The sequence below is a fragment of the Elaeis guineensis genome, chromosome 14 (assembly GCF_000442705.2).
Source record: "Elaeis guineensis isolate ETL-2024a chromosome 14, EG11, whole genome shotgun sequence".
Lineage (NCBI taxonomy): Eukaryota > Viridiplantae > Streptophyta > Magnoliopsida > Arecales > Arecaceae > Elaeis > Elaeis guineensis.
Window position 1 is genome coordinate 62,964,830 of NC_026006.2, and position 25,675 is coordinate 62,990,504.

The 25,675-nt window shown below is 37.6% G+C and overlaps 2 protein-coding genes and 2 non-coding genes across 5 annotated transcripts; 3 read left to right on the forward strand and 1 right to left on the reverse strand.

Moving 5' to 3' along the window:
* Positions 1 to 622: 622 nt before the first annotated feature.
* LOC105057219 (eukaryotic translation initiation factor 2 subunit beta) lies at positions 623 to 13,574 on the forward strand. Of its 2 annotated transcripts, XM_010939731.4 has the most exons (10): positions 623 to 762; positions 1,048 to 1,135; positions 1,441 to 1,546; positions 1,697 to 1,752; positions 1,854 to 1,896; positions 2,072 to 2,169; positions 4,602 to 4,747; positions 8,862 to 9,004; positions 10,406 to 10,491; positions 13,306 to 13,574. In XM_010939731.4, the coding sequence occupies exons 2-10, from the start codon at positions 1,091 to 1,093 to the stop codon at positions 13,381 to 13,383; spliced, it is 801 nt and encodes a 266-aa protein (XP_010938033.1). In that variant the 5' UTR covers positions 623 to 762; positions 1,048 to 1,090; the 3' UTR covers positions 13,384 to 13,574. The 2 variants fall into 2 exon arrangements, with proteins under 2 accessions (XP_010938033.1, XP_073104660.1); XM_073248559.1 differs by lacking the exon at positions 10,406 to 10,491.
* On the forward strand, positions 11,138 to 11,223 carry LOC114914807 (small nucleolar RNA SNORD34). The gene has a single exon (XR_003802596.1). It is a non-coding gene; the product is annotated as a small nucleolar RNA SNORD34 (small nucleolar RNA).
* Positions 12,665 to 12,755, forward strand: LOC114914806 (small nucleolar RNA SNORD34). Its single transcript, XR_003802595.1, has one exon. It is a non-coding gene; the product is annotated as a small nucleolar RNA SNORD34 (small nucleolar RNA).
* A 2,879-nt stretch (positions 13,575 to 16,453) lies between the features above and the next one.
* Positions 16,454 to 22,732, reverse strand: LOC105057217 (serine/threonine-protein kinase AtPK2/AtPK19). Its single transcript, XM_010939730.4, has 7 exons — positions 22,420 to 22,732; positions 19,370 to 20,307; positions 17,926 to 18,008; positions 17,711 to 17,831; positions 17,437 to 17,610; positions 17,023 to 17,130; positions 16,454 to 16,947 (listed from the first exon to the last, which is right to left on the reverse strand). The coding sequence occupies exons 2-7, from the start codon at positions 20,024 to 20,026 to the stop codon at positions 16,621 to 16,623; spliced, it is 1,470 nt and encodes a 489-aa protein (XP_010938032.1). The 5' UTR covers positions 20,027 to 20,307; positions 22,420 to 22,732; the 3' UTR covers positions 16,454 to 16,620.
* Between the last annotated feature and the right edge of the window lie 2,943 nt (positions 22,733 to 25,675).

The window sequence follows — 25,675 nt, forward strand, 5'->3', positions numbered from 1 at the left end:
TGAAGAAATCCTCCATCCATGAGGATGAAATTTTTTCGTCGGAAGTTTTCGAAGGAGCCATCATGATACTCATATTTTCTAGATTAAAGAGTGCACAAATTATTGTCAAAATGAGACCTCGGTGCATCATCCTAAACGACTAAAGAGGAAGTGAAAAGATAAGTCTAGCAGCATAGTTTTTATCTTTAGAAAAAAGATATTCCAACCAAAACCGAGTACCAAAAGATCAAAACAACACATACCAAGCAATATAATCAAAACACTGCCTAGGTCGAGGTTTTAGACCTAACTGCTACGTCCACAGATGCACACATGTATAGTTAATTGGATATTCAATTCCAACCTTTAATTTTTTTGAAAGGCCAAGATCTCAATTGAACTTGGATGGGGCACATATTGATGTCAAAGAAAATCTAGACGACAAAACGTAGCTCTTCGTATTTAAATTGGACATGTTCGATAGGAACTAATACATCCACCAAGCAAATTGGCTCAATCCAGGAGACAACGAAAATTACACCGTGTCCTGGTCCTGCTCAAGCTGGACCGGACGCAACCCAATTTAAACCCTACCGGGTTACTGAACCGGCGATGCAACCGAACCGTATCCAACGTGCTCTCGCAGCGATCACCTTTGCCTAGACCCTACAAAATGCGGCGCCTCTTGCCTAAGCTCGTGTCTGGAATATCTCGCGAGAAAACTCCGGATTCTTCTTTCTTCTTCCAAGAATCGGTGGATTCGTGATTGCTAGAGGGATCGAGGTTTTTCTGATTTATTATCTATATTTTCGACATGCTTCAATAATTTGTTTTTTTTTTTTTCTTCTGTTTTTGTTCATTGAAATGAGCAAGGTTTTGATCGTATTTGTTCGAGATTTAGGGTTTTCTTCGATCTGATACATCTGACAGCTCGATGTTTTTGATTATTCTGCCGTTCGTTTGTTTGTTTCTGTCCTTAATCCTGAATAGGGTTCGATGATTCCTTTTTTCCGATTAAACTTGTCAAAAAGAAATGGTATTGATTCTTTTCATTTTTCGTGTTTCTAGGGTTAGGTCTGTTCTTTTGTGAGGATTTGAAGGAACGATCAATATGACTGAAGAAAAGCCAGCCGAGATGAAGGAGGAGGTGCCGGAGGTAAGTTTCTGTACTATTTTGTTCAGCAGATTCCTTTTTTCTTCTAAAGAAAGATTCTTCATGTATCAGATATAGGGCTTGCTGTTATGAGTGCAGAACATATAATGCTTGGTTACCTTAAGATCAGGGTTAATGTACAATGGGAATAAGGATGTTACTTCTTGATTCTCTGTTGTTGCATCTCTAATGGTTTTGCCAGGATAATCGTGTCTCCTCCTCCTCCTCCTCTTTCTCCTCCCTATTCTTCTTATTGTTCTTTTTTGGTCACAAGATCGTGTCATAAATTAGGGGTAATTGTCTTGTAGGTTGCCCCCTTCGATCCTACAAAGAAGAAGAAGAAGAAGAAGGTGGTAATTCAAGATTCTGCTGAGGAGGTGGATAAACTTGCTGAGAAAACGGAAAATTTAACAGGTGTGCTTGTATTTGAACTGCTTAAAGAAATTTCAAGTGCAGTGTGGAAGGCAGAATGAATGTATTTCTAAGTGTGCATGATTTTTTTTTTTTTTCAATAATGCTTAAAGATGACTATTATGAAGTTACCTCTGTATTCTGATGATGCAGTTGCTGAGTCTGGGGAATTAAGCTTTGTTGGCATGAAGAAGAAGAAGAAGAAACCGGTCAGTTTGCATACAGATCATATGATGTTGAGTGAAGCTTTTGAGCTTAGACACCATCCTTGGTATGATGATGTGAACTTTATTGTGTCATTTGATTTCAGGTGGAGACAGATGAAAATGGGGATTTTGGGGAAGACCTTAGTGGTAAGGACTCTTGAATTCATGTGTATGGTGCTCTTTGTAGAAGAATGAGTTAATTTTTTGGACCCAGATAACCAGGAGAGTTTTACTTGGCATGTTCCATCATAGTAGCATATCTATTAAATATCCTAAATTAGTACCATTTACATAACAAGCGACAATTTTCACTGATGTTCAGGTGAGCAAATTGGAGAGGATGTGGAAGGGGAGGGCATCGTTCTAGGAGGTGCCCGATGCCCCTGGGAAGGAACTGACAGGGATTATAAGTATGAAGAGGTTGGTTGTCTCATTGTATTTGTAAATTCGATTGTTGGGCTTTTCTTTGCATATGTTTTGTTCCTAGGAGGTGCTGACTCTGACTATAAGAATGGTGGTCTCTTATAATTCCATTTTATTGGTACTGTGGTCTTTGAGTGTTACATAACTTTCAAGATTTTGTTCTCAAAACACTTTTGTAATATTGCATTACACATTCATAGTTTTAGCAAGAGATCATTGGTGATTGATATTGACAGTTGGAGTTATAAAAGGGTGCTAGCTATGATATGTCAACCAGGGTGATGCAGTACATTAATAGGGTAGAGCAGCAAATGATGGGCTACAATTTTTTTTTTTTAAAAGATATAAAGCTGGAGAAGGAAGAATGGCAACTTTGAGATATACCAGCAAGAAAGATAATTAGAGCAGGCAAATGTATTTAATTTATTCATAAATATACAATTTCTGTATTGTGAGATGCATCCCTAACATATATAGGCTGACTGAGTATGGATATTGATCTTCAATTTTGATCAAACTAAGGTTGTCAAATTGCCTAGGCAACGCCAGGCAGTGGACACCCTTTGTAGCCTTGGTGAGTGCCCTGGCGCCTGGGGGGTAAAGCACTTGAAGTGTTGGTCTGAATTATTTTGATGATGTACATAAATTAATTTATGCATATATCATATATACACTCTTTTTTTCACAATGGATGACATCATAAAACCTTTTTCCACACTTAAAAAGAGTCGAAAGATCAAAATTTAGAAGAAAAAAATGGAGAGGGTTCATAGAATTTTTTCTGTTTCACCAACCAGCTAGCAATAGGGCCACATGGTCAGCACCAAGCAAGGAGTATAAGAAGGAAGAAGAAGAGAATGGTAGGGACGTAGCAAACAATAGACTGCAGGGCTATAACAAACACCCGCCACAAAGAAGAACAGAAGGAGATGGAAGAAGGAAAACAGTAGCTAGCAAGCAAAATGAAGGGCAATTTTTTTTTTCCAGCCAATTTTTTAAAACCACAAAGTCCTAGTTAGCTTAAACATATAAGAAAAGTTTGTGTTTTCTTTTGATTGCCTAAATGGGTAAACATCTATGAACTTAAACATCTACAAAGGCACCAGATCTAGGAAACACTAAAATTTTAGGTTCTATCATGTAAGTTAATTACTGTAATTGCATATAGAATTTTGGCAAGCTTAATTCGGAACCAAATTCTGCCACTCAATACCCTCAAGTCAAGGAACATAAAACATTGCACCGCAAGAACATGGACATGTGTATCTATTGCTGAAATTTTCTCTCTTACAAACAACCTGGACACGTAGTTTATAAGCTTTTTTGTTTTCTTAATTGTTCATCTTGTGCAATGTAAACAATGCAAACTGTACTTCTGTGGCATAACCATCATAACCACTGAGTCTGGTCATAACTGTTTGGGCCCGGCTTTATGCATCCTTGTTTGCCAAGCATTCCTGTTGAGGCCTATAAAAGATTGCACACTTTTCAAGAGATCCACATACTTCGTTGCACTGGAGTGCAGGTATGAATGTTAAAAGAAAGAGTTTCTTGTTGTCATTAAAAAAAGCAGGAGGCAACTGTAGAAGTCCCAAATAAATTATTTTGATGGTGCATGCTCATCAAAAGCAGGCGAATTTTCAAAACTCATTGTTATCTTCAAATTTTTCATTCTCACTATCTCCTGATGGACCTATGTAGTAATGTACATGACTGTCCGATGAGGAGATAAAAGTAATAATGTTTCTTAATCAAAGCAAGAAATTGGTTGTGACAAATGACCGAGAGCAGTAATGAAAATCTTGTTTCAACATGCATAGGATTTGAGTTGGAGAGCATGTGATCAAAAAACCATTTTCTGTATTAGGTGAGGAGGTGATAGATCAAAATTGAATCATAGAGAAGAGAGGAAACTAAAAGTTTATTTCAAACAGTCATGGTGCTCACTTCTGTGGGCAGACAAAAAAACAACTGAATTCAAGCTTACTTTCTTCTCAGTCAGGTTCTTTTATAACATATTTGTAAAGAATAAAATGCTGTTATGTTGATTATCTCCAACATCTATTGACCAATCGTACATAGCTTATCTTTATTTTTAAAAATTTTTGATGATCTATGGTGTACTTTATCACTGTAGTGAAAAGATTGGGAGGGACTATGGTTTAGAAGTTCCTGATGACACTTTAACCAGCATGTTTTGACTAAATGAGGTTTACATCATTCACAGAACTATGCTTTTATATTAGTTCATATTTGCAGAGTAGTCTGATTTTTTATGTCAGTTCATTGTTGTCGCATGTGATGGTTATTTACTTTGTTTTTTTGCGTCTGTTTTGTGGTTTCCCCCTTATTCATGCTTCACTGCTTCAAAGAATCTCAACTCTTCTATGGTTAGTATCAGAAGGTTGATGTTTATTTTGATCATGCAGCTACTGGACAGAGTGTTCAATATACTACGAGAAAATAATCCAGATCTTGCTGGTGATAGGCGTCGAACAGTGATGAGGCCCCCACAAGTTCTTAGAGAAGGAACTAAGAAGACTGTCTTTGTGAATTTCATGGACTTATGCAAGACGTATGTATTTGTTCTTGATTATTGATATCCATTTTTTTTTGGTCTTTAAACCAAGACATGGTGATTTTCCAAATTTTGAAAAGACTTTGGACAATTAATAATGGATTTCAGCTTGCATATGCTTATTTCTAATGAAATATTGATGCTAGAATGAACACAGGGAACAAATATCATTAGGTTTTCTCTTTTTTGGTTAAAATGTACATATGAATTTTGATATCTGTTAAATTATTTCTTATTTTTGTAAATTTTTGAATTTACTATGTGGATGTTGATAAGGCTTAGGAGATACTTGCATAATATGGAGAAAAGAAAATAGTCATTAGCGAAGCAAAAAAAATTGCTTGAGTGGATTTTAAGGATATTTTTCTTTGCTGATGCAAGTCTCTGTCCTTAGATGACAATGATGGTGCATGTAGAATATAGAGATTTTAAGCAAAATTGAAGTTGCAAGGAGGTCCTCCTTGTTTGCAGAATAATTGTCCATTATCATTATGAGATGGAGGGATAATCATGATCTTTCTCTTGTTTTGCAAGTGCTAATGTAGATTTTGAGAAAATAAAAAGTGGATTATAAGATATGTATTGGTAGAAATTTTCTCGTTATTTCAGGGTGGTCAGGTTACAATGAATTAGCATTTTGCTCCATGTACAGAACATTTGATAATATGGTAAAGTATGATGCACAAAATCCTGATTGGCTGTTGGCATATCTAATATTCTTTATGTATATGTGCATGTGCGCTTGTGTTACATTATTGATTGTGATTTTGGAAAAGTGGAAAAGAGCAGTTTATGAATGGGATCAAAATGGAGGAAGAAGACTGCTTGGTAGAAGCTCTTGTTTATTTATTTGTTGGTGGATGCTTAATGCTGTTGTCACTTGTCAGAACTGTCACTGACTTTGATATTTGATAAGCTTAACGAACAGCAGCTGTTTGTAAGTTTTCTGTCGTTTGGATCTAGCCATGTGCTTTTGGAACAATGGGATTTTGTAAATGTGAACTAGACCCCCATTGTGAGACCATGGGAGTTTATTCTGCTAGTTGTTGGATGATGCCTTCTGGAAGTTGGTTTATTTGTGGTGGTGATTTTAAATGATTTTGTGGATCTGCTTTGCTATATGGCTACACTATTTTATGCTTAGGTATTCACCATCTTTATTTTTTTCCATGTGTTCCCTTAAATGTGGGTTCATGGACCTTATATCCTGTAGCTACCTTATAAGAATTTTGGATGTTAGTGAATACCTCATACATACTGAAAGCACAAATCATGACACAAAGGTGAGAGTATAACTCTCTTGTCAGGGTATATTTATTTCGTTATCGTGTTCACCATCATACGACTTTGGTATGATGTTCACTATCACCTCTCTTGTCAGGGTTTGACTTAAATGCTGTTTGCATTCTATTACTGTTAATAAAAGTTTTCCTCCCATGCTTTTAAAGAAAAGATTAGAAGGAAATCTAGGTATATAAGGAACACTTCAAAGACAATAAAAAAGATTAAATAAATATTTTTCACTAAGTTGTGACTTGCGATAGAAAGATGGAGATGAAAATGAGCAAGTTCTTATTACTTTTTGATATAGACCAAGGTTTGCCAAACCAGTATCAAGGCATGCATGGGTTGGTGACTGGTTTAGCATGGTATGGGTCCATACCGTGCGGTTCCTGGGTGTATTGTAATGAGGAGGGAGAGGGAGAGGGAGGGAAGGGGGGGGAGCGACAGAGAGGCCAAGGAGCTTCAAGATCTTTGGATGGGGGGAGAGAAGGGGTGGGGGAGGGTGAGAGAAGGGAAGGAGGGACTCATCTGCTCGAGCGACCAAGGGCTTCGAGCAGGGGAATCGGTAATTAGGGTTTTCAAATAGGGAGGGCTTCGAAAGGAGGGGGGGGGGGCAGAGAGAGAATGGGGGGAGGAGAGGGAGAGAGGGACTCACCTACTTGAGTAATCGAGGCTTCTGGGATGGTTTCAAACAGGGAATTGGCGATTAGGGCTTCAAATAGGAGGGCCACCTCTTATATACCGAATTGAGGTGCTAAACCATGGTGATAATTGACTGGTCAGGTTTTATATGCCCCAGACAGGCTGGTTTGGCACAATTTGGCAATCCCTAATATAGAATTTTGCTATCTCTACATTCATGGAATGATATAGCTTTCTGGTGGCTAATTGCTCCATTAATGTTTTAACATCTTCTTTCATCCGACTTATTGATACTCTTGGTGCTTCAGTCATTAGATGGAAGATATTAAAACATTACTGGAGCAAGTTGTCAAAAACTAAGGCAATATAACTGGTGTAAAATTAACAATTTATTAAATTAACAAAAATTGCTAGTGATCTTCAAGGACCAAGAATATCAGTAAGTTAGATTGAAGAAGATAAAACATTTCTGGAGCAAGTTGTCAAAAATTAGCAGTGGTATAACTGGTGTAAAAGTACGTTGTACTTAGTATTTAGTTCCTATAGCATTTTATGTATCATTACTAACAGAAGAGATTATCCTGACCATGTACAAGAAGCGATTCAGAAATTAGTAATGTGGTAATTTTTGAATTTCTTAGCAATGATCACAAGAAGGTTTGAGGAAGCTAAATCAGGGGAAACTGTTGCCCTTCATTAAGCATTGAAATTTGAAACTATTTAAGGTTTGTGCTAGGCAATCTCCTCCTTGAATAGTAATGAGTGATTTTTCACCTTGTAGTTCTCGACCAGGATATATGTAATTATATCCAATCTTAATGCACATAGAGCAGTTGGGATAGGTTTAGCTACAGAGCAAAATGTTGTTTGAAGAGAAGGTGGGGCTGCAAAATGGTAATAAAATGTAAAAATTGCATTAGGTCTAGAATATGCATGATTGACCAAATGAGGAAACAAAATATGCATGATGGACTGATGGTGTCGAGTGAACCATAAAATTTGAGCTTGAATCCTACTGATAGGATGCAAGCTCAATTTTCTCTGCATGTGTGCATGCACCGTAGAATTGAAGTTCCATTACATTTGGTATGAAACTATTTCCCAAATTGGATATAGTTTACTTGTTAATGTTTTTTAGACTACAATGAGTTGATGATGAACAAGAACTTTGCCATTCCTTACCTCTGTTATCTCTCTGACAACTTCGTTTTTTTAAAAAAAAAAGTATAAAAAATCTAAGCTGCTGAGAATAAATCTTCTATCACTGTGAGAACAACAGAAGAGCCAATTAGAGTTAATTTGGATTTTTTTTTCCTTTGGAGCTATTACTGAGACAAAATGGAATTAAGCATCAAGTTCTTTGCTACCTGTTCAAAATTGATATGATGCCTTTTGTTGAAAAGTTTCTGTTGAAGTTTTGGGGCATTAAGTGCAATCATGTGATCAGGAGCTATGCAAAGGCTGGTCATGGTTGTGTTTTCTTAACTCGTGTGGCTCATGGTGCTTCTGCTTCATGAAACATTTTGGCAAGGCAGTTGAAGATGTCTTTTGCTGTTCTCCATATCCTGCTTGGTGCCAAGTTGTTTCTTATGATTATTCATTCTTCAGCCATGCCATATAGATTATGGGTCGAGATACAATCAAGCAAAATTATCTGATGTCGCATGAGTGATGATTGTTTTCTCATAAATTCGATGCACCATTTACTTTTGGAAAATGTTGCAATATCAACAAATTGCTGTGTCCTGTCTATTTCAAGTCATTTATGATTGCCATGCTTAAGTCAAGGTTATATGGATTATCTTTGTTCTATTGTATGTTCAGTTTAACTTGGTCCTGCTTTATTATGAACTGAAGTTTTTCTTTGCATTACCAATCAAAAGAAAGATTCTCTGTTGTTGTAAATGGAATCTCTGCAACAGAAAAAATCTGGATATTTATATGGTCATTTTTTAGATTCAAGTTTTGTTTTTCTTCTTCTTCTTCTTTTTTTTGGAGATCCTCACTTCATAGGCAGCACAATGTCTATGCATAAAATCATGACCATGGTTGAATTTAGCACACTTGAAAGACCTTTTTTTCTCTTTTAAGTTATTGTTTGACCTATATTTGTTCTGATCTTTATTTTTTCATTTGTACATTTTTTTTTAGTTATTCACATGATGAGATTTTAATTGATATCCAGGATGCATAGGCAACCAGAGCATGTTATGACTTTCTTACTTGCTGAGATGGGAACAAGTGGATCCCTTGATGGACAGCAGAGATTGGTTGTTAAGGGAAGGTTTGCTCCAAAGAATTTTGAGGGTATCCTTAGGAGATACGTCAGTAAGTCTGCTATCCTGATGTTAAAATTTATATTTTTCAAGTGATGTAGCACTATAACATTTTTCTTGTTGTGTATTCTAATTTGGAATCTTGTTATATATCAGTAACTTTGGTGACTAATTTGTTATTGACAGATTTAAGTGTGTATATTGTGGAAGCAAAGATGTTTAGTGCTGCATATTAGTTGTACTCCAGCAACCATTGTTGTTATATAATGAATTCTGGTTATTTTCACTATTCTAATGCATTAATAATGCAGAAAAATATCAGAAGCAGAACCAAAGAGACATTATGTTCATCAATAAAGTTTTCTGGCCCATTAGTACAAGTCTTTTGATCAAGGGTAGATTTTCAATGACAGTTTCAAATTGTACTATGCCATTCTTGAGTTAGTTTATTTCAGTCAAAATGGACCCTTGATGAGAGCCTTAAGAAGTAAGAAATGTTGAAAAGCCAATAGAGTGATGTGCAGAGAATCTGATAAAAGCAACAGCAAAGCAATAATAACATTCGTTTTCCATCGTCTGTTACAATGTTTAATTGTTTAACATGTTTTAGTACATTATAAACCATTGACAGGTGATTATACATAATGCATAATGTATCTCAGCTTTTTTAAATCTTGACATTTTACATGAATGAATGCTGAGTGGCTCAATGTAAATATTTTTTAACTAAAAGTAAGAGTCAAGTGTCACATATTTAAAATCATTGATTACTACCTTAGTACCTTTTGACTTTTGCAAAGACTAATCATCAGTAATGTTATAATAGTAGCTGCTGTTAGAAGAAAGATGTATTCTGCTCAACCACTGAATTGGTCGGTCATGCCAGTTTGTACTAGTTCAGACATATGATCAGTTTATTGTTGTCTCTGCCTCTAGTCACATCAACACAAACATATGAAGTTAACAAAGTGTTCCTAGTATTTGCAAATTCATCCATATAACCAGTTACCCATGCGAAGGACAATATCATGAAAATTGAATGATGTGAAAATATTGACATTGGTGAAGGCTTACACGCTTATAAATTGTTTGCTTCACAGTTAATTATGGATACTTCACACCTAAATGTGGATCAAAACTAATAATTTGCGGAACGTTCCGAAGTTTTGGGTGCTTTCTGCCCTGGGAAACCCGAAGCGGAGCCTTCTAATTGGATCCTGGCTAGGTTCCAGATTTTAAAGTTGATAAAAGAAAGAGTAGAAAATCTAAAATACCATTAACTCCATGCATACTAATAGTTTATTATGCAGCTGCTAAATGTTTATAGATGTTAAAGTTTGCCAGTGGTGTTGCTGTGTTACTCTTGAAAGCACTAAGAAATTTATGTGTGCTTTCGGTCCCAGAAAGATGTTGGCCATCTTTAATTTGTGTCATTGTGACTCTTTTTTACCAGATGAGTATGTCATATGCAATGGCTGCAAAAGTCCTGATACAATTCTTTCCAAGGAAAACCGTTTGTTCTTCCTCCGTTGTGAGCAGGTGGCTACTCAGTTTATTGTTTTTTATATGCATTCATTAACTTTTTGAATTTGCTGCTCGCTCTTACCTTATAATTAGGTACTTGATGCATTTGTCTTACTTTTTTTTGGTTTGGTGGGGCCTATTATGATTAATCAATATGTTGCCTCCATTTCTTGACTTAGTTGTATGATAAGGATCTCCTTTCATTCTGAGGCTCTCCTATAGGGAAAGTAAGGAACTGATATCATGCCTTAGGCTTCCCACCCAATACGAGGGAGGGGGGGCGGAGCGAGAGAGAGAGTCAAAATGAGCATAACATAACTCCTACAAACTCAATTCTGTTCTATATGGTTAGGCATTTCAGAAGTTCAAATGGTCTGATACTCTGATTGGTTCTGGACCTCTGAAGACTTGTATTCTACATCACTAGGATCAATATGATTGGATTTTAGTCCGCACACTACCTCAATGAATTGGATGGCTTTCATTTCCCTCCCAATTTCTCAATAGGTAATTGTTGTTACAGGACCCAACTATTTGTGGTTCCTGTCAGTTTGGTCTTCACCTTGGTAGAAAAGGCGATGTTGTAGTTTTGGGCATACCTATTTCTATTTTTTGTAAACCTGTTTGGATTCTTGTTACTACTGTTACCCTTCTTAGTTAATGAGGCCTATGATGATCAACTAATATATTGCCTGCATTGCTTGATTCAGCTGTATGATAAGAATCTTCTTTTATTCTGAGGCTGCCTTTTAAAAAAATCAAAAAAAAAAAAACTATTTGGTATGGGTAGGCATTTCAGAGGTTCAAAAGGTCAGATTGTATCGGCACCTCTCAAGACTGATGTCCCACGTCACTAATGGATTGGTGGCATTCATTTCCCTCCCCTTTTTTTCTAAAAAAGTTAAGATTGCTTGGACAGCTTGGACCCAACAATTTTTTGATGTTCGGTAAGTTTGATTTCAAGTCTTTTGACCAAGGCCCACTGTACCATCCTGTACACCGACCATACTGTATGTTAGCGGTAAGATATTAGTATGGTACCAAAGTTCGGTTCGGTATATGACCCAAACCGATCCGTACTGGTCTGAATGGAGCAAGACCACCCTGTACAATCTGGTTTTGGGCGATATCATGGCTGGGAGTGAGAAAAGTGTTAGAAGCTTTTCTTGTTATAGGTGTGTACTGCACTGTACCCAACCATACCGTACCAAATATGTACAGACATGATTCTTTGTACCGGTTTTGCGAGCCTTGTTTTTGACTTTGGTTTCATAAAAGGTGATGCGGTTTTGGGCTTTTCCTATTTCTACCTTTTTCTTTTCCTATTCTTTGCAAGTAAATCAGTTTGGATTCTGGTTACTGCTTTTATCCTTCTGGAGGGGATGAGGTCTATGCTACTCGACCAACATGTTGCCTACATTGCTTGATTTATTCGTGTGATAATTATTTACTGTTTTTCTGAGGCCTTCTTTAAGAGAAAAGTGCATGCTATAATATTGTGTGTGTGTTTCTCTGTCTGTCTTGTCCTTTTGTTTTTTCTTTCTTTTTTTTTTTTGGAATTCTTTTAATCCTTTAGCTGGTTGGATGGGGGTCCTTCACTTCTTTTTCCCAAAAAAATTGTATTGCTGTTATGATTTGAATGCGCTCGTTTTAGATCCATTCAGTTTGGGTTAAGTTGGGTGGGGTCTGAATCTAGTTTTTGAGTCTTCATGTTCTTGACCCCTTTTTCAAAATATGATCAGTTTTGGTCCTTCTTGCCTATAGCTCCCTTCTTTTTCAAAAAAAAAAAAAAACCTATGACGATCAACTAGTATACTGCCCAGATTGCTTTATGTGTTTGATAAGAATATCATATCATTCTGACTCTTGGATGGAGTACAACTGCATGTCATAATGTGTTCTATCTTGTGCTCCCTCATGCTGTTCATATTGTTGGACCTTCCAGCAAGAGATCATGTTTGGTTTGTAGGATCCCTCATTATGAGGTCCTACATCGAGATTGGATTTTTCTGACAGTTTGAATATTGTTGTTTTCCGATTTTGCCAATTGGTTTCAGATTGGTTTCAGTCTTGGTTTTAAGAATATGCAGCTTACTTTGGGTGTTTTTTTTTTTTTTCCTGTATCTCTCCTTTCCCCGTTTTCTCACAAAGATTGCTTTTGCTGTGTTGGATCAACCCAGCCCTCAGTACTGGCCTATGATGATTGCAGAATTATTGCCTACATTGTTTGAGTACTTCATTGTGATAAGTGTTTGCTTTGCAACTCTTCTGAGGCCAGTGTATGGATGACCTGTTGTGCTGTTGTTCTTTACTTTTTTTTAACAAATTTGCTGCTCTGTTATGATGCTAAAATTGGGATTTAATTATGTATACTGTTCGATTGCAAATGAGTGGACTCCATCAGGCCTGTCATGGCAGTGCTTGTCTGGAACACCAGGATAAGTAGATATTTGTAACAGTGATCAGAAAGGTGTGCTTTCGAATTGCTCTAACATTACTAGCGCTTCATGTTTCACCAAAAAAAGGAGCTACATGTGTCACCCCAAAAAAGCAAGCAGCTACATGAGGGAACCAAATGTATACTCAAAAAAATGGTGAATTATATACATATTCTGAGGAAAAAGTTATATAGAGAAGCCACTGTGTACTGTAGTTAACTATTGTCTTGTTCTTTTTTAGCTCACCTAAAGCATCAAAGTATAGCATTTTTTTTATTGGTCTTGAGCCATCTGTTGTCTGAATTCCATCTGGATTTTGTTGTGTGCTCATGGTTGCTGTTGATATTCAAATTGTTTTTTAATACCGAATCAATTTGTTTCTTTCTTTCAGTGTGGTTCTGCACGGTCCGTTGCACCCATCAAGGCTGGCTTTGTTGCGAGAGTTGGACGTAGGAAGGCTGGGACATGATCTTATATTTTCTTTATTATTATCCATCCTCTCGGACTTACAGAACAGATGTTTGTTGTGCTTCACCTGTCTTCATCTTCTCATTCAAATTTGCTCACAGTTTTGTCCTTTTGTTATAATCTTTTCTTTGTGTTTTATTTACGTGATTATAATTTTGACTGGATATGTATGTGAAGATGCCTTTTGATCAAGATTGATAATTAGTAGAAATGGACCTTGGTTAAGATCCTTAAATGATGTTGAAACATTCAGAAGGCCGTACACTAAGTTTCAACATTTCAACTTCCTGTCGGTGCTTGTAACCTCATTGCTTGTTGGATGAAGGCATCAATTCTAGTCTCTTGAATCATTTAGTTCACCTGGTTCTCTATGTGCATTTGTTATGTACTTGTATTCCCCCCCTTTTTTGGTGTGTGTGGCAAGTCTTGAACAAGTATTCCTTCTAGGTGGATGACCAAGATGTCTCTTCGGTGTTGTTTGGTGATCCAGGTAGGATTATCACGGTGATCTTAAACCATTAATGATCTTCATTTTGGATAATTTAATATCCAATGATGTAAGATCATTGTGTTTGGTATGCTATATTTTGGGGTCAAGATTTCTGAATATCTATGATTAACTTATTTCATATGCAATGGGAATTCAAGCTCATTTATATATAGTATAATACTAAAACTATCCTGATGTATACCATATGTTTTGAAACTATTAAACTGAATTTTTAAGTAAATCATAAAAAAATATGGATGGACGTAAATCAAATTATCCCAACCTATTATTCCAAATCAATTCAACAGGACCAAAAATTTATTAAAACTTGTTAAAGAAACTTGAGGAATTTTCAAATTTTTCTAACATGATATATGTATATATATAATCAAATCCTATGCAGCAAAAAGCTTTTTTTTACCTTCCAAAGCTTGGTATTTTTGGGAATATTATTTTTGCTGGATTAAGAGGTATTTTTGTTTTCAAATTTTAATCTAACATCATTGTTTTAGGGTGCTCTGAGAAACTTAGTCCTTGAGAACGTGTTTATCATCGTCAGGTTGGGCATTGATTTTAGGAGTTATTTGGGATCATTATCATACAGGATCTTTTAGGTCAACTAAATGCGGTGCTCTCATCATCCCTACCCACATTATCATTAAGTTTAGTCATCATCTTAAGGCATTGGAGGGTTATAGACTTGTTGGTGGTTTTACATAGGATTTCATTTAAGAGGATATTTGATTGGAGGGAGTGGGGGTTTGAAATCGAAATCGGAATGGATGGTTTTCATTCCAACCATTTGGTTGGGAGGGGTTTCATTCCGATTTCGATTGCAAAATGAGATAGGGATGGATCAATCTATATAGAACTTAATTCATATTTTTTTTATGAATTTAATTTTTTATTTTGATTTTGGTTATGAACCAATTTAAAAATTTTGATTATTTTGATTTTAAATTATTTTAATTTTAATTTTGATTTTGATTACGAATCAAATGCTTTCTAAATATATTCTTATTTTAGAGGCAGGTAAAAACAGAATGTCGTTGGCTTCAACTTTGATGCATTTGTTGTGAAGATGGATGACAGGACTCTTGCGTGCCGCTCCGGAGTTTTCTTTTAATAATAATAGATAAACTTGTTTGGCTGAACTATGGTATCTATCCAGGAAATGAGTCTTTTGATGGTAGATTATTGTGTTAGGGTGATCGTTCTGTTTAACGAGGCCTAGTTAAAACTTTTCTACCGAGCAGTTGCAATTGCCATTACCAGGCGTATCATTGATTTTTTTTTTATGAAAGTACGGGAGGGTGCCCACCAGCAAATTTTATTAGCAGGTAATATTTACAAAGGTCGCTCAAGGAAAGCAAAGGCGAGAATAGTAGAGGATCTAGTTGATGGAAAGGACTACGTGGGAGTGTTAGAGAGAGTATTTTTCTCAGGGGCAAGAGAGAAACAACAGTAGCAGGCAGGCCCGGACGTCGATAAGAGTGGCCACTAGTCACAGGATGAGTGTTTTTGTTGCCCAAGTATCTGTGTGGGATGAGTGTTTTTGTTGCCCAAGTATCTGTGTGGCATCCTGACATACAAATAACAAGTAGCAATCCAATCCGAAATATACATCTCTATGCCCTTGCTTAGCAATTTTATTGTATTGAATATATACAACATTCAATGCTCATGTGCATCTCCATCCATAACATGAATTTCTTCATAACATAGATAGATTCTTCTCAACCGCAACACAATCTCTCTCCTTTAAACCAAGTATTGGAACTTAAGCTTTTCTCTTTGATAAATTACCCGTGTCATATTCCAACAGTATTTGTTGGAAATTGTATGTGATGATGTCATTTGACAAAGTTCATTTCCTCGTGTTGATAACTGGTGGGGAAAATGCATGAAGGGAAGCAGCAGGCAGTAGCACCTGATCATTCACTCATGGTACAGGTTGCACCAATATCAACTAACGTAAAATTGATAGGCTTTTATCCACCAAGTATCTCCCAAGTTTGTAATCAGAATGTTCGGTGGCATAGCTAGTGATTACCAAAAGGTGCGCTAAGAACCTTGGAGCAGGTACAATGTTTAGGTGCATCACAAACAGGGGCCTCTCCCAGTGATCACGACTCCATGGTTTTGCATTGTGCATCCTTTTAGAACCTGGGTACTCTCTGTATCTCCTCTCCCCTCCCTCTTTTTTCTCTTCCCCCTTTCGAAAAAAAACAAAAAACAAAAAAAGAAAGAAAAAAAATGGTTTTGCATTGTGCATCCTTTTAGAACCTGGGTACTCTCTGTATCTCCTCTCCCCTCCCTCTTTTTTCTCTTCTCCCTTTCCAAAAAAAACAAAAAACAAAAAAAGAAAGAAAAAAAATAAAGAAAGTAGTACTTTATCTTCTGCTTATAATAGTAATTTCTCCCGCAGAGCATAACATATAGTTAACCAAGTAAACACTGTTTAGAGGGTAATGAAATAATAACAAATATAAAGATTGGAAAAAAAAAAAAATCTGGAACATAAAATAAATAATGAAAATAGGAGGTTAACATAGAATCACACAAAACAGAGTAACCAAAGTGAAACAGAAACAGGAGTATCACACATGTTCATTAATTGAACCATAGTAGGAATAACTAAAGTCGTAATTGTCGCTAGTGTACATGCACTCAAAGCAACACCTGAAATTTCAGATAACCGATCAGACTATAACCGCCATCTTTTAATTGCAAACCATTTTGGATGCTCTACTCGAAGATGTCCTCCATTGTCTTTGAGCCCAAGGGGCTGGGCATCTGAAGAAAAGGAGCAGGCCTCACATAAGTGAATCCTACAAAATTGCTGTCTCCAGCAACTGGACTGGCAACTGGAGAATCCAATAATGGCATGCTGGTCCAACGCTCGTCAAAGTTGGCAACGCAGTTCTTGCCAGCAACATTCGGCCGGAAGCTTGGTTGCACTCCCCGAGCCTCCAGTTTCCTCCAATTGATCGACTTGAACCACTTGTGGTTCTTTATCTCATTGATGCCACCAGGTCCACTACCAAGGCGTTTGTTTGCTTCTTTCTGCAACAACTGTGAGGACAAAAGGAAAAGAATGCTAAGAAGACTGAAAAATCTGAAGGGAGGAAACATATGATGTAGACTTACGCCTTTCAACAGCGAATGAGCTTCACCAGTCAGGTATGCTGGCAGTTTTATCTTCTCCTTTACTATTTTCTGCTGAACCTTCTCCCTGTTGCCACTGACAAATGGTGGCTACACAAATATATAAAGAAAATCATAACTAAATGAGAATACCTACGCATATTCAGTAGAAATGAAGCAGAATTCCAAAATTGTTGATCAACTTGAATGTAAATGTTCAGAAAGATAACTAATATCCGACACTACCACTTCTAGTTGCTTAAATACGTGACATGAACGAAAGATATGATAGATAGTACTATTATCCCTATTTTTCAAAAATTACCACTTGTAATTGCTCAAATGCATGTCGTGAATAAAAGATCTGGCAGACAATTTAGCATCTAGCAGGTGACATGGATGGTGAATAATACTAACCTTTCCAGTAAGCATTTCAAATAACAGGATACCAACACTCCACCAGTCAGCAGCCTTATCATGGCCTTTTCCAAGTACAATTTCCGGTGCCATGTACTCTATCGTGCCGCACATGGAATTTGATCTAGTGTTTTCATTAAACTGCTTCGCCAGGCCAAAGTCAGTCAACATGGCCTAACCAAAACATTATAAAATTTTATCAAGGTGATGTTAAACAGCAGTTACAAGAGGAACAGGCAAAAAGAATTAAAGACCATGAGAAAATGGTGCTCACATGACCATCCGCATCCAGAAGTATGTTTTCAGGTTTGAGGTCCCGGTGCATTATACCATTTGCATGAAGGTGGGAAACAGCAGATACTATTTCAGCCGTGTATATGCGTGCCAGATCCTCTCTGTCAAAAACAGTAGTAGATTTCATGAATGGGTTTCACATATTTGATCATTCTTGACATGACCAAAAACAAAATCAGAAAATAACATGCTCACCTGAACAGACCGTGATGATACAGCTGAAAAAACAAGTGCCCCCCATTTATAAAGTCCAGCACTAGGTATAATCGATATTTTGTCTGCAAGACATATATGCGAAAACTGTAAATGGAGAGTTGCCACACAGAATTCCCGAGGGTGCAAGACATTATACAATCAGTTAATACATCTTGTCAAGTTCAGGCCCAAACCTTCACAATCCAACTAAAGAAACAGGGACTTCTGTGGATAGATGCTAGCTGCTCCAGCTATATGGAAAAATCAGCAGACTAAAGAGCGAAGAAAAAGGCCGTAAGGCCTTCCATATTGCACTTTCATAAAGTTGTTATCAGGGCCAAGTGCTCTCCAATAGCATGTTATAGGAAAGGTATGTTCTAGAAAGTGGTCTTTTCTAAGTTGAACTCCCACAAGATACGTGTCTATATTCTATGCAAGGATATTTGAATTTGCAATGGCACACATAATGTTTTTCCAGTTCACATGTATATATCTAGGAATGGAGACAGAAAGACTCTCTTATTGCACTTCAGTGGATTTGAAAGTCAAGACATACTCTTTCTAGTAATATTCTTCAGCCTCCCAGCATAGTCACAGAAGTGACCTGGATTTTTCCCCCTTTTCTCATGCGTGTGCACTTGCTAAAAGTAAATAAATAAATAATGAACCAAGGTGCTTTTTGAGTAGCTGAATTTCTTTAAGAAGCCTGATACTTTGGTTTCTTGATCTAGGCAATTGTATAGACTATTTCATACAGCAATAACTATGAAAGTTATAAAAGGTAAGAAATACGCTACTTTTGGTAGACTTGGTGGTCTTCTATGGATCATGGGTAACATAATTAAAACAAGGTAACGAGAATGCAGTTCTTAAATTATTTCACAAGATTGTAAAAGATGCTAGGTGCATGGGTATTATAAGCATGGCTTTAATGGTCAAAAGGACAGCTGGGTGGCACTACTAAAAGCTTTCAGAAATGCTAGTTAAAATACCATAAGATCTATGCACATACTGCAGATCCATGCCTAACTAATTCAGCCAGCACATATGTAGAGATTGCACATTGTACCTTCAGAAGGTTCGGTCTGCACTTAACATCGCCGGCGTAACATATGTTCCACTTTTAGGGGCATAAGTCATCAGAATCAAGCAACATATGCTTTAGGTCCTAATGAAAGACTTCTAAAAATGGCTCTCTAATGCAAAATGAGGAATGAGGTTGGGAATTCTCTGGCATAAACAATTCTTTCAATGCAAAATAGAACATACTCCTGTTTATGGATTGAAAATCGGCAAGATGACACTTGGTTTCAAATACACAACAAAGGACATATGTATTCAATATTCATCACCTCATAAGCATAAAATATTATAGATTATTCTCCAGGTGCAACATATTTAGAGATATAAATGAGGAAAAGAATAATTGGAAAGACAATAATACCTGGAAGGAGTATCTGAGCTGGACAATGAAAGGATGATCAATTTTTGTCAGTATATCTCTCTCAGCTTTCATGTACTCAGCATGATTCTTTTCCATAATCTTATCCTTTCTCATGACCTTCATTGCATATATTTCTGAGGTGCCCTTCTTCTTCACCTGAAACACCTTTCCAAATGCCCCTTGCCCAACAACCTTCATAACTTCAAAATCATCAAGCCCCACACCCTCACTCTTCTCAGATTTGCTACCATGCTTTTCAGCAGTGCAGATGGATGACACCTGGTCTCCTGTTTCTCCAGAAACACTCTCTATGAGCTCCAATGAGCTCTCAGTTTCATGTAAAGTGAGCTTGCCGAGCTGCAAGGACTGACTAACACGAGCCATGGGCCCCACCAGAGAATGTGACCGCTTGCAAATGACCACCGGATCATCATAAACTTCCTCATTTGAATCTGATCCAGGAAGAGAATTCTCAGGAGCCACTTTATTCACTTCAACTGAAGCTTGAACTGGGGCAGGACCAAATAAATCAGAAAAATCAAACTCCATGTTCTCAGAGGGCACAATATCAGGGGGATGCACTGGAAGAAGCATCTGTCTCTTGAAGGACTTCTCAGCATGTGTCCTGGTTAGACCAGAAATCTGAGAGGAAACCATTTCTAGGAATGCTAAGTGGATGCCAGATGTGATATGAATAGTCGCAGATGGTTCCTGCTACTAAATCTAGCTCCCTCCACAAATCTCCGAGACAACAACTGATGAAGAAGGAATCCTGACAATGGCCTTGAACAAGTGGAAGTTCACGTAGACAACAGGAGCTCCCAGTAATACTGGGAGTAAGCAAACCAAGATCCAGAAGTTGCCCTTGTTTCCCGAGGTACAGGAAACAGTAGCTGCCACTGTGCTTCTTGAATTCATGAAGAACAAGTTGTCTGGAGCTGTTGAGTAAAGCAAAAAGATTATAAGTAATATGACATCAAGATAGAACCAGACTACCAGAAGCACTCCAATGGCATGCATGTACCAGAAGGAGAAAACAGAAATGCAGCATACAACCAAAACGTTGTCAGACTCCAATACCAAGTATGAAAAGGGCACATAATGAAGGTATAATAGTTGCAATTATTTCTGCTGGTCATCTTCAACAACATGTATGCATAGCAGACAATTCCTTTTCTGCATCCATGCTGTGTGCGAACCATGTTCATGGCCATAGTTCTCTAAGAAACAGATGTTTTATGTAAGCCATGTTAATGATCATAGTCCTCTAAGAATCAGAAGTAGGAGGCACATTTTAAGCACTTTGAGAGTTTGGCTACACATTTTGTTGTGGCATCTTAATGAAGAATATGCTATAACACATATAAATATGGCAAGTGAGGCACAGATGGAAAGGAAAAATCAGAGCTTAATAAAGAAACCAAGTGTGCACACAGAGATGCATTACTTAGAGGAGAATCAGGAGACGGCAGCAATGGAATAATAAAGAGCAAAATAAAATCTACAACGGAATTACATATATCTAACACACCCTATGCTATAGGTATTTAAGTATAACTCTTCTCCCATCAATACGAAATGGGATGATAATAACAAGGAGGGAAAGTAAAACCAAGTGATATTGGTTCAGGGAAAAATCATACAACTAAGGCAATAATGGTCTCCTTGCGCTTATGGACAAAAAAAGCAGCCTATATAGATTGAGGCAATAAAGTTAACATATAAAATGGTTTCTGATTACTTAAGCATGACGGCTTGGAGAAATAAATGACTGCACAGATAACAGACACTTTAGCATGAGCATGATCGGATCTGACAAGTTGTTCAAACCTCATATACAACTTCATATTTATTTGTTTGCAAAGAGACATGCTTTCGTGCGTTGCAGAAATAGTGATTACAAAGTGTTTACTCAAAGCCCATCTACAGTTTTACTCCTAAAGAATTTAATGAACAGAAAAACAAGAGTTAGATGAAGTGCACAGGGCCATCTAATTTGGCAAGATCAAGTCATTGGAAGAATCTGCACCAGGTATATGGGAGTCAGATGTTAAAGCATCTAATATGTACCTCAAGTTCTAGCATTTGCCTCTCAAACTTTAATTTTCCACTCAACCCATGCTAAAAAAACCAAATTAGATGGAGCACCTTTAGAAATTCCATTGCTCCCGTACACACAAGTCATGTCCTAATGCCCCTACCCTTAGAATTTTCTCCCCCAGCACCTCCCCAGCTCTGCGGCAAAGGAATAACAACAAGAAGAAAAGATGGGGAAAGAAACACACTTAACCCAAAAGTTCTCTTTCTAATTGCAAGACCCAAACGCCCACGCCTCTATTAATAGCTAGCTCATGATCTCTAACGCTAACGCCAAGCCTTCACCCAGAGTCGTCTCCTTTGCTCTTTCCAGATAACCAAAGCCCATGACTATTATACGCAACATTTCATCCCAATTCTTGGGCAAAGAGGCATGCCAAACCTCCACAAATCCATCCACTTAAAACTTCAAACACATTGACTCAAAACCTCCCCTTTTTTGCCCTGAACACGCCTAACTAAGATCTACCGAGAGGACCAAACGAATCACATGGGATTTCCAAAGAATAATTTTTGAGGAAAAATGAAAGAAAAAAATTTAATAAATGTCTTATTTACCGTATTCTTCATCAAAAATATACAAATTTTCCCAGAGAAAGAGGTCACAGAACCGATTAATTAAAAAGAAGGTATCTTTATGAAGCAGAATCTACGTATCAACTATGTAATTGAAAGAAAAAAGAAACCCTAAAGAATAAACGATGCTATTAAACAAATTAGGTCAGATTAGGCAAAACTAGGGAACTAAAAGAACAAAGATCCAGGATTTACATACAATAAGCGAAAAAAACAATTGTAAATCGACCAAAACATAAATCTCGCATATATAATCGAATTGGAGCGCGTTTAAAAGCCCAAGATTCCGATCTGAACCCTCTAAACACACATTGAAAAAAAGAAAGAAAGAAAGAAAGAAAACGAAACAAAGTGGACAAGAGGGAGAATTCCGTCACCTTGCAAGGGAGCGACGATTGGATTAAGGAACCGAAGGCTTTCTCGGCCACCTCCTCCCGCGATCCACTCTCTTATTCGGGTGGGGAGGCCTTCCGCGAATCGATGCCGAGACCAATGGAGTACACGTGGCGAAATGCTACTGGACAATCCGAAACCCTCCGTCGCCCATTATTGGGGAATATTGGCGAATATCCGTTCTAATCGGGTTGGCGCTTGCCGAAGGCAACGCGAAAACAACGTGGGCCGTCCGATCGGATGCGAGAAGGCGGCTTTCCCTTTCGTGTGCCGCGTGTCATTGACCTGGCTTTGCGTTGGCGTCCAAGGAGTCGTTCGGGACGCGAGGAGGGTCAGAGAATTCGTTGTTTAAGTAATCGAGTTGCGGAGTTGTCACGCTACCATCACAGTCTAGGATGCTAGATGCGTGGATAATGTTAAGATAAACTTGATATATTATCCCTGAAGTTGATAAGACTCGAGTCCACATCGCACTGCAATGGCGAGTTCACTTCTGCAAACCCATGTAATGCATGGATATGATATGCTGGAAACTCACAAGGTGTGAGAGAACATGGACATGCACAAGAGATGGGAGGATCACAAACTGTGAAAATCGTTCCAATAATGATTTCGAGCAAATTAAAGCAAATATTTTATTACATCATGATTAGAGATGGTAATGAACTGGATATGTATCAGATTGATCAATATCCACATCCATCCCATCATGAAAATATCCATATTTGTCTTGTATCCATTTCAATTTGGATCGGATCGGATAAAATCAAGAATGCAGGATAGATCAAATCGATCAGTTTGGTTTAGATCGAATCTAAAAAATCCACCAAATTCTCTATTATAATTTTACTGAGATCAAACTCTAAAAATCTTATTTTCCAAAACAAAAAAATACATGCTCTCAAAACCTCTCCGATCCCCCCCAAATGCTCCCCTTCCCCACAGATCTCAGAAAAAGAGGATAAAATAAGTGAAGACAGGCCAAAAGTGAAAAAAATTATGAGCAAAAATCTTACCTTTTAATTTTTTCTATCTTCCTATATTTTCATTGATTTTTTTTATTTTTTCTATCCCCATAAATTTTGATTGGATGGGAGGCTTAGAGCAGCCAAATACACCCTCAATCGAACCGATCCAGTCGGCAAACAATGTTCAATCCGACAAATGGAACCGTAGCTACTCCCTCCTTCGAGCGAGTGGTTTTGATCTTGCTTTCTCTCTACCACTAGTATCCTCCTCATCCACCAGCAAACTCTCGTCGGCATCAGCAAAATCTCGTTACTTCCTCTCCGCTGTCAACAACCTCTATATCCACCGCCAAGACCCCCTCAAGCTGTCGCTAGGATTTGGGTGTTGGGGGTGGGGGAAAGAGTGGGGATCCATCGGGCCACCACTAGTGTTTGGGTGTCTGGGTGGTGGGAGAGTGAGAACCTTCGGGCTGCCGCCAGGGTTTGGATGTCGAAATGGGGAGAGTGGTGATCCAGATGTGTTTGGATTTTATTTAAATGAAAGAGAGAAATTATCGGGATGGATTTAGAGTAGAGCATACCATTATCCCTATCCGATTTGAATCAACTTCGAATATTTTTTCTAGAATTCATATCCATCTTATTTGTTTGTTAGTTTAGGTATCCAATGGATCGAAAAAAAATACCAACCCTAATCCCGGCTCTGCAACAAATAGTAAACATTCATATGGATGCAAAAACCATTTGCGGACCTCCCTATATTTCACTGGATATAAGTCAAGAACTTGGCAAGAGAACAGAATTTGGAGATGATGCTGAGCCATGATTTGGAGCATCTTTTGGATTCAGAATAGTGGTGACCAAGTTGTATACCTCCACATTTAAATGATGGAATATTTCAACGCCTTTTGAATTGTGGTCCACGGGCTATGAATATGGTTGCCATGTCCATGAACTCCTCCAGCCTTGCCCAATATGGCAATAACCCAATCATTGTTGGTATCCTATTACTAGCAGAATAATGGAGCCTTCCAGGTACATCCTCCTGCAGAAACACGCTCAGATACTTCCCAATGAACCTAAATCGAGCAAAAACAATTGATATTTTACATGGTGTTATTAAGTATATTATGTTACCATTTCCTGCACAAATGTGAAGCTTAACTCAATTCATCAGATGAAGTCATATCCAGTTCACAGAAGGTAGCGGACTAAATTGATATGTTTGTTTCCATAACCAAGTCTCATTTCTGCAAATTTTTTTGCCAATCTTCTTCCTATGTTGATATGAAAATAGATCTATCGGTCTGCACACTATTAAGACAAACAAGGAGAATAACAAAACAAGAAAAAAAAAAAGAGGAAAGAACAAGACTCCATAATATTTATGTGATTTAATTTATTGACCTATGATCACAGATAGAGATGATGCAGAATTTTCATTACAAAAAATTAGAGATCACACAGTATAGGATTTCATCTCAAACCCTAGCCCTGAATGCACATGATTGCTAAAATGCTCAATTAATTATTTTATTTTTCTAGGATTACAAGAGATAAATATAATAGAATGAGTTTATTTGAGTTATTTGGACTCAAACCGGTGTCCTACAATAAATAGGTTAGTTTGGCTTGCAGGGCTCTATCTCGCACTTATGGTCCAAACAAAACTACTATGGTGGTGGCAACGGGGAGGGGGATCTTTTTTTCTCCAGTCCGCTCAGCTTATTGCGCTATACTCTACTTACTTTGTTGCGCTATGCGTCACTTGCTTTGTTTGTTGTCCGATGTTTCACTTACTTTGCTTGATCCTCTTCTAAAAAAAAAAAAGACTTTTTTTTTCTTTAAAATATAAAATCAAAACACACTCAACACACATCTAAGATGAACAGTTTTTGGCAAAGCAATTATGATTTGCTAACTCAGAGGACCGGCGGAGGAAATAAGAGTTGCCATTGGCAATACTTGGATATCGACATAATGGTGCACTCTCTTTATGTTTCCTTCTATCTTTAATCCAAGCCATGTTCATAAACCCTAACAAACATTAAAAAAAAAACTCAGAACCAAGTCTAGCTTCGGATGGCCAGACTAAGGCAGCAGCGCCTAGCTCGTACTCATATCTAACATCCGGTTTGACCCGGGTTCCACCTCTAGTTCAAATTCTAGATCAATCAAGCAATGTGGCAGTCGAAAGGCAATCCTGCCGGCCAAAGACCCAACCAAGCGGCACCCCAAGGAATGCTCGACGCCAGAAATGCTTCCCACTGAG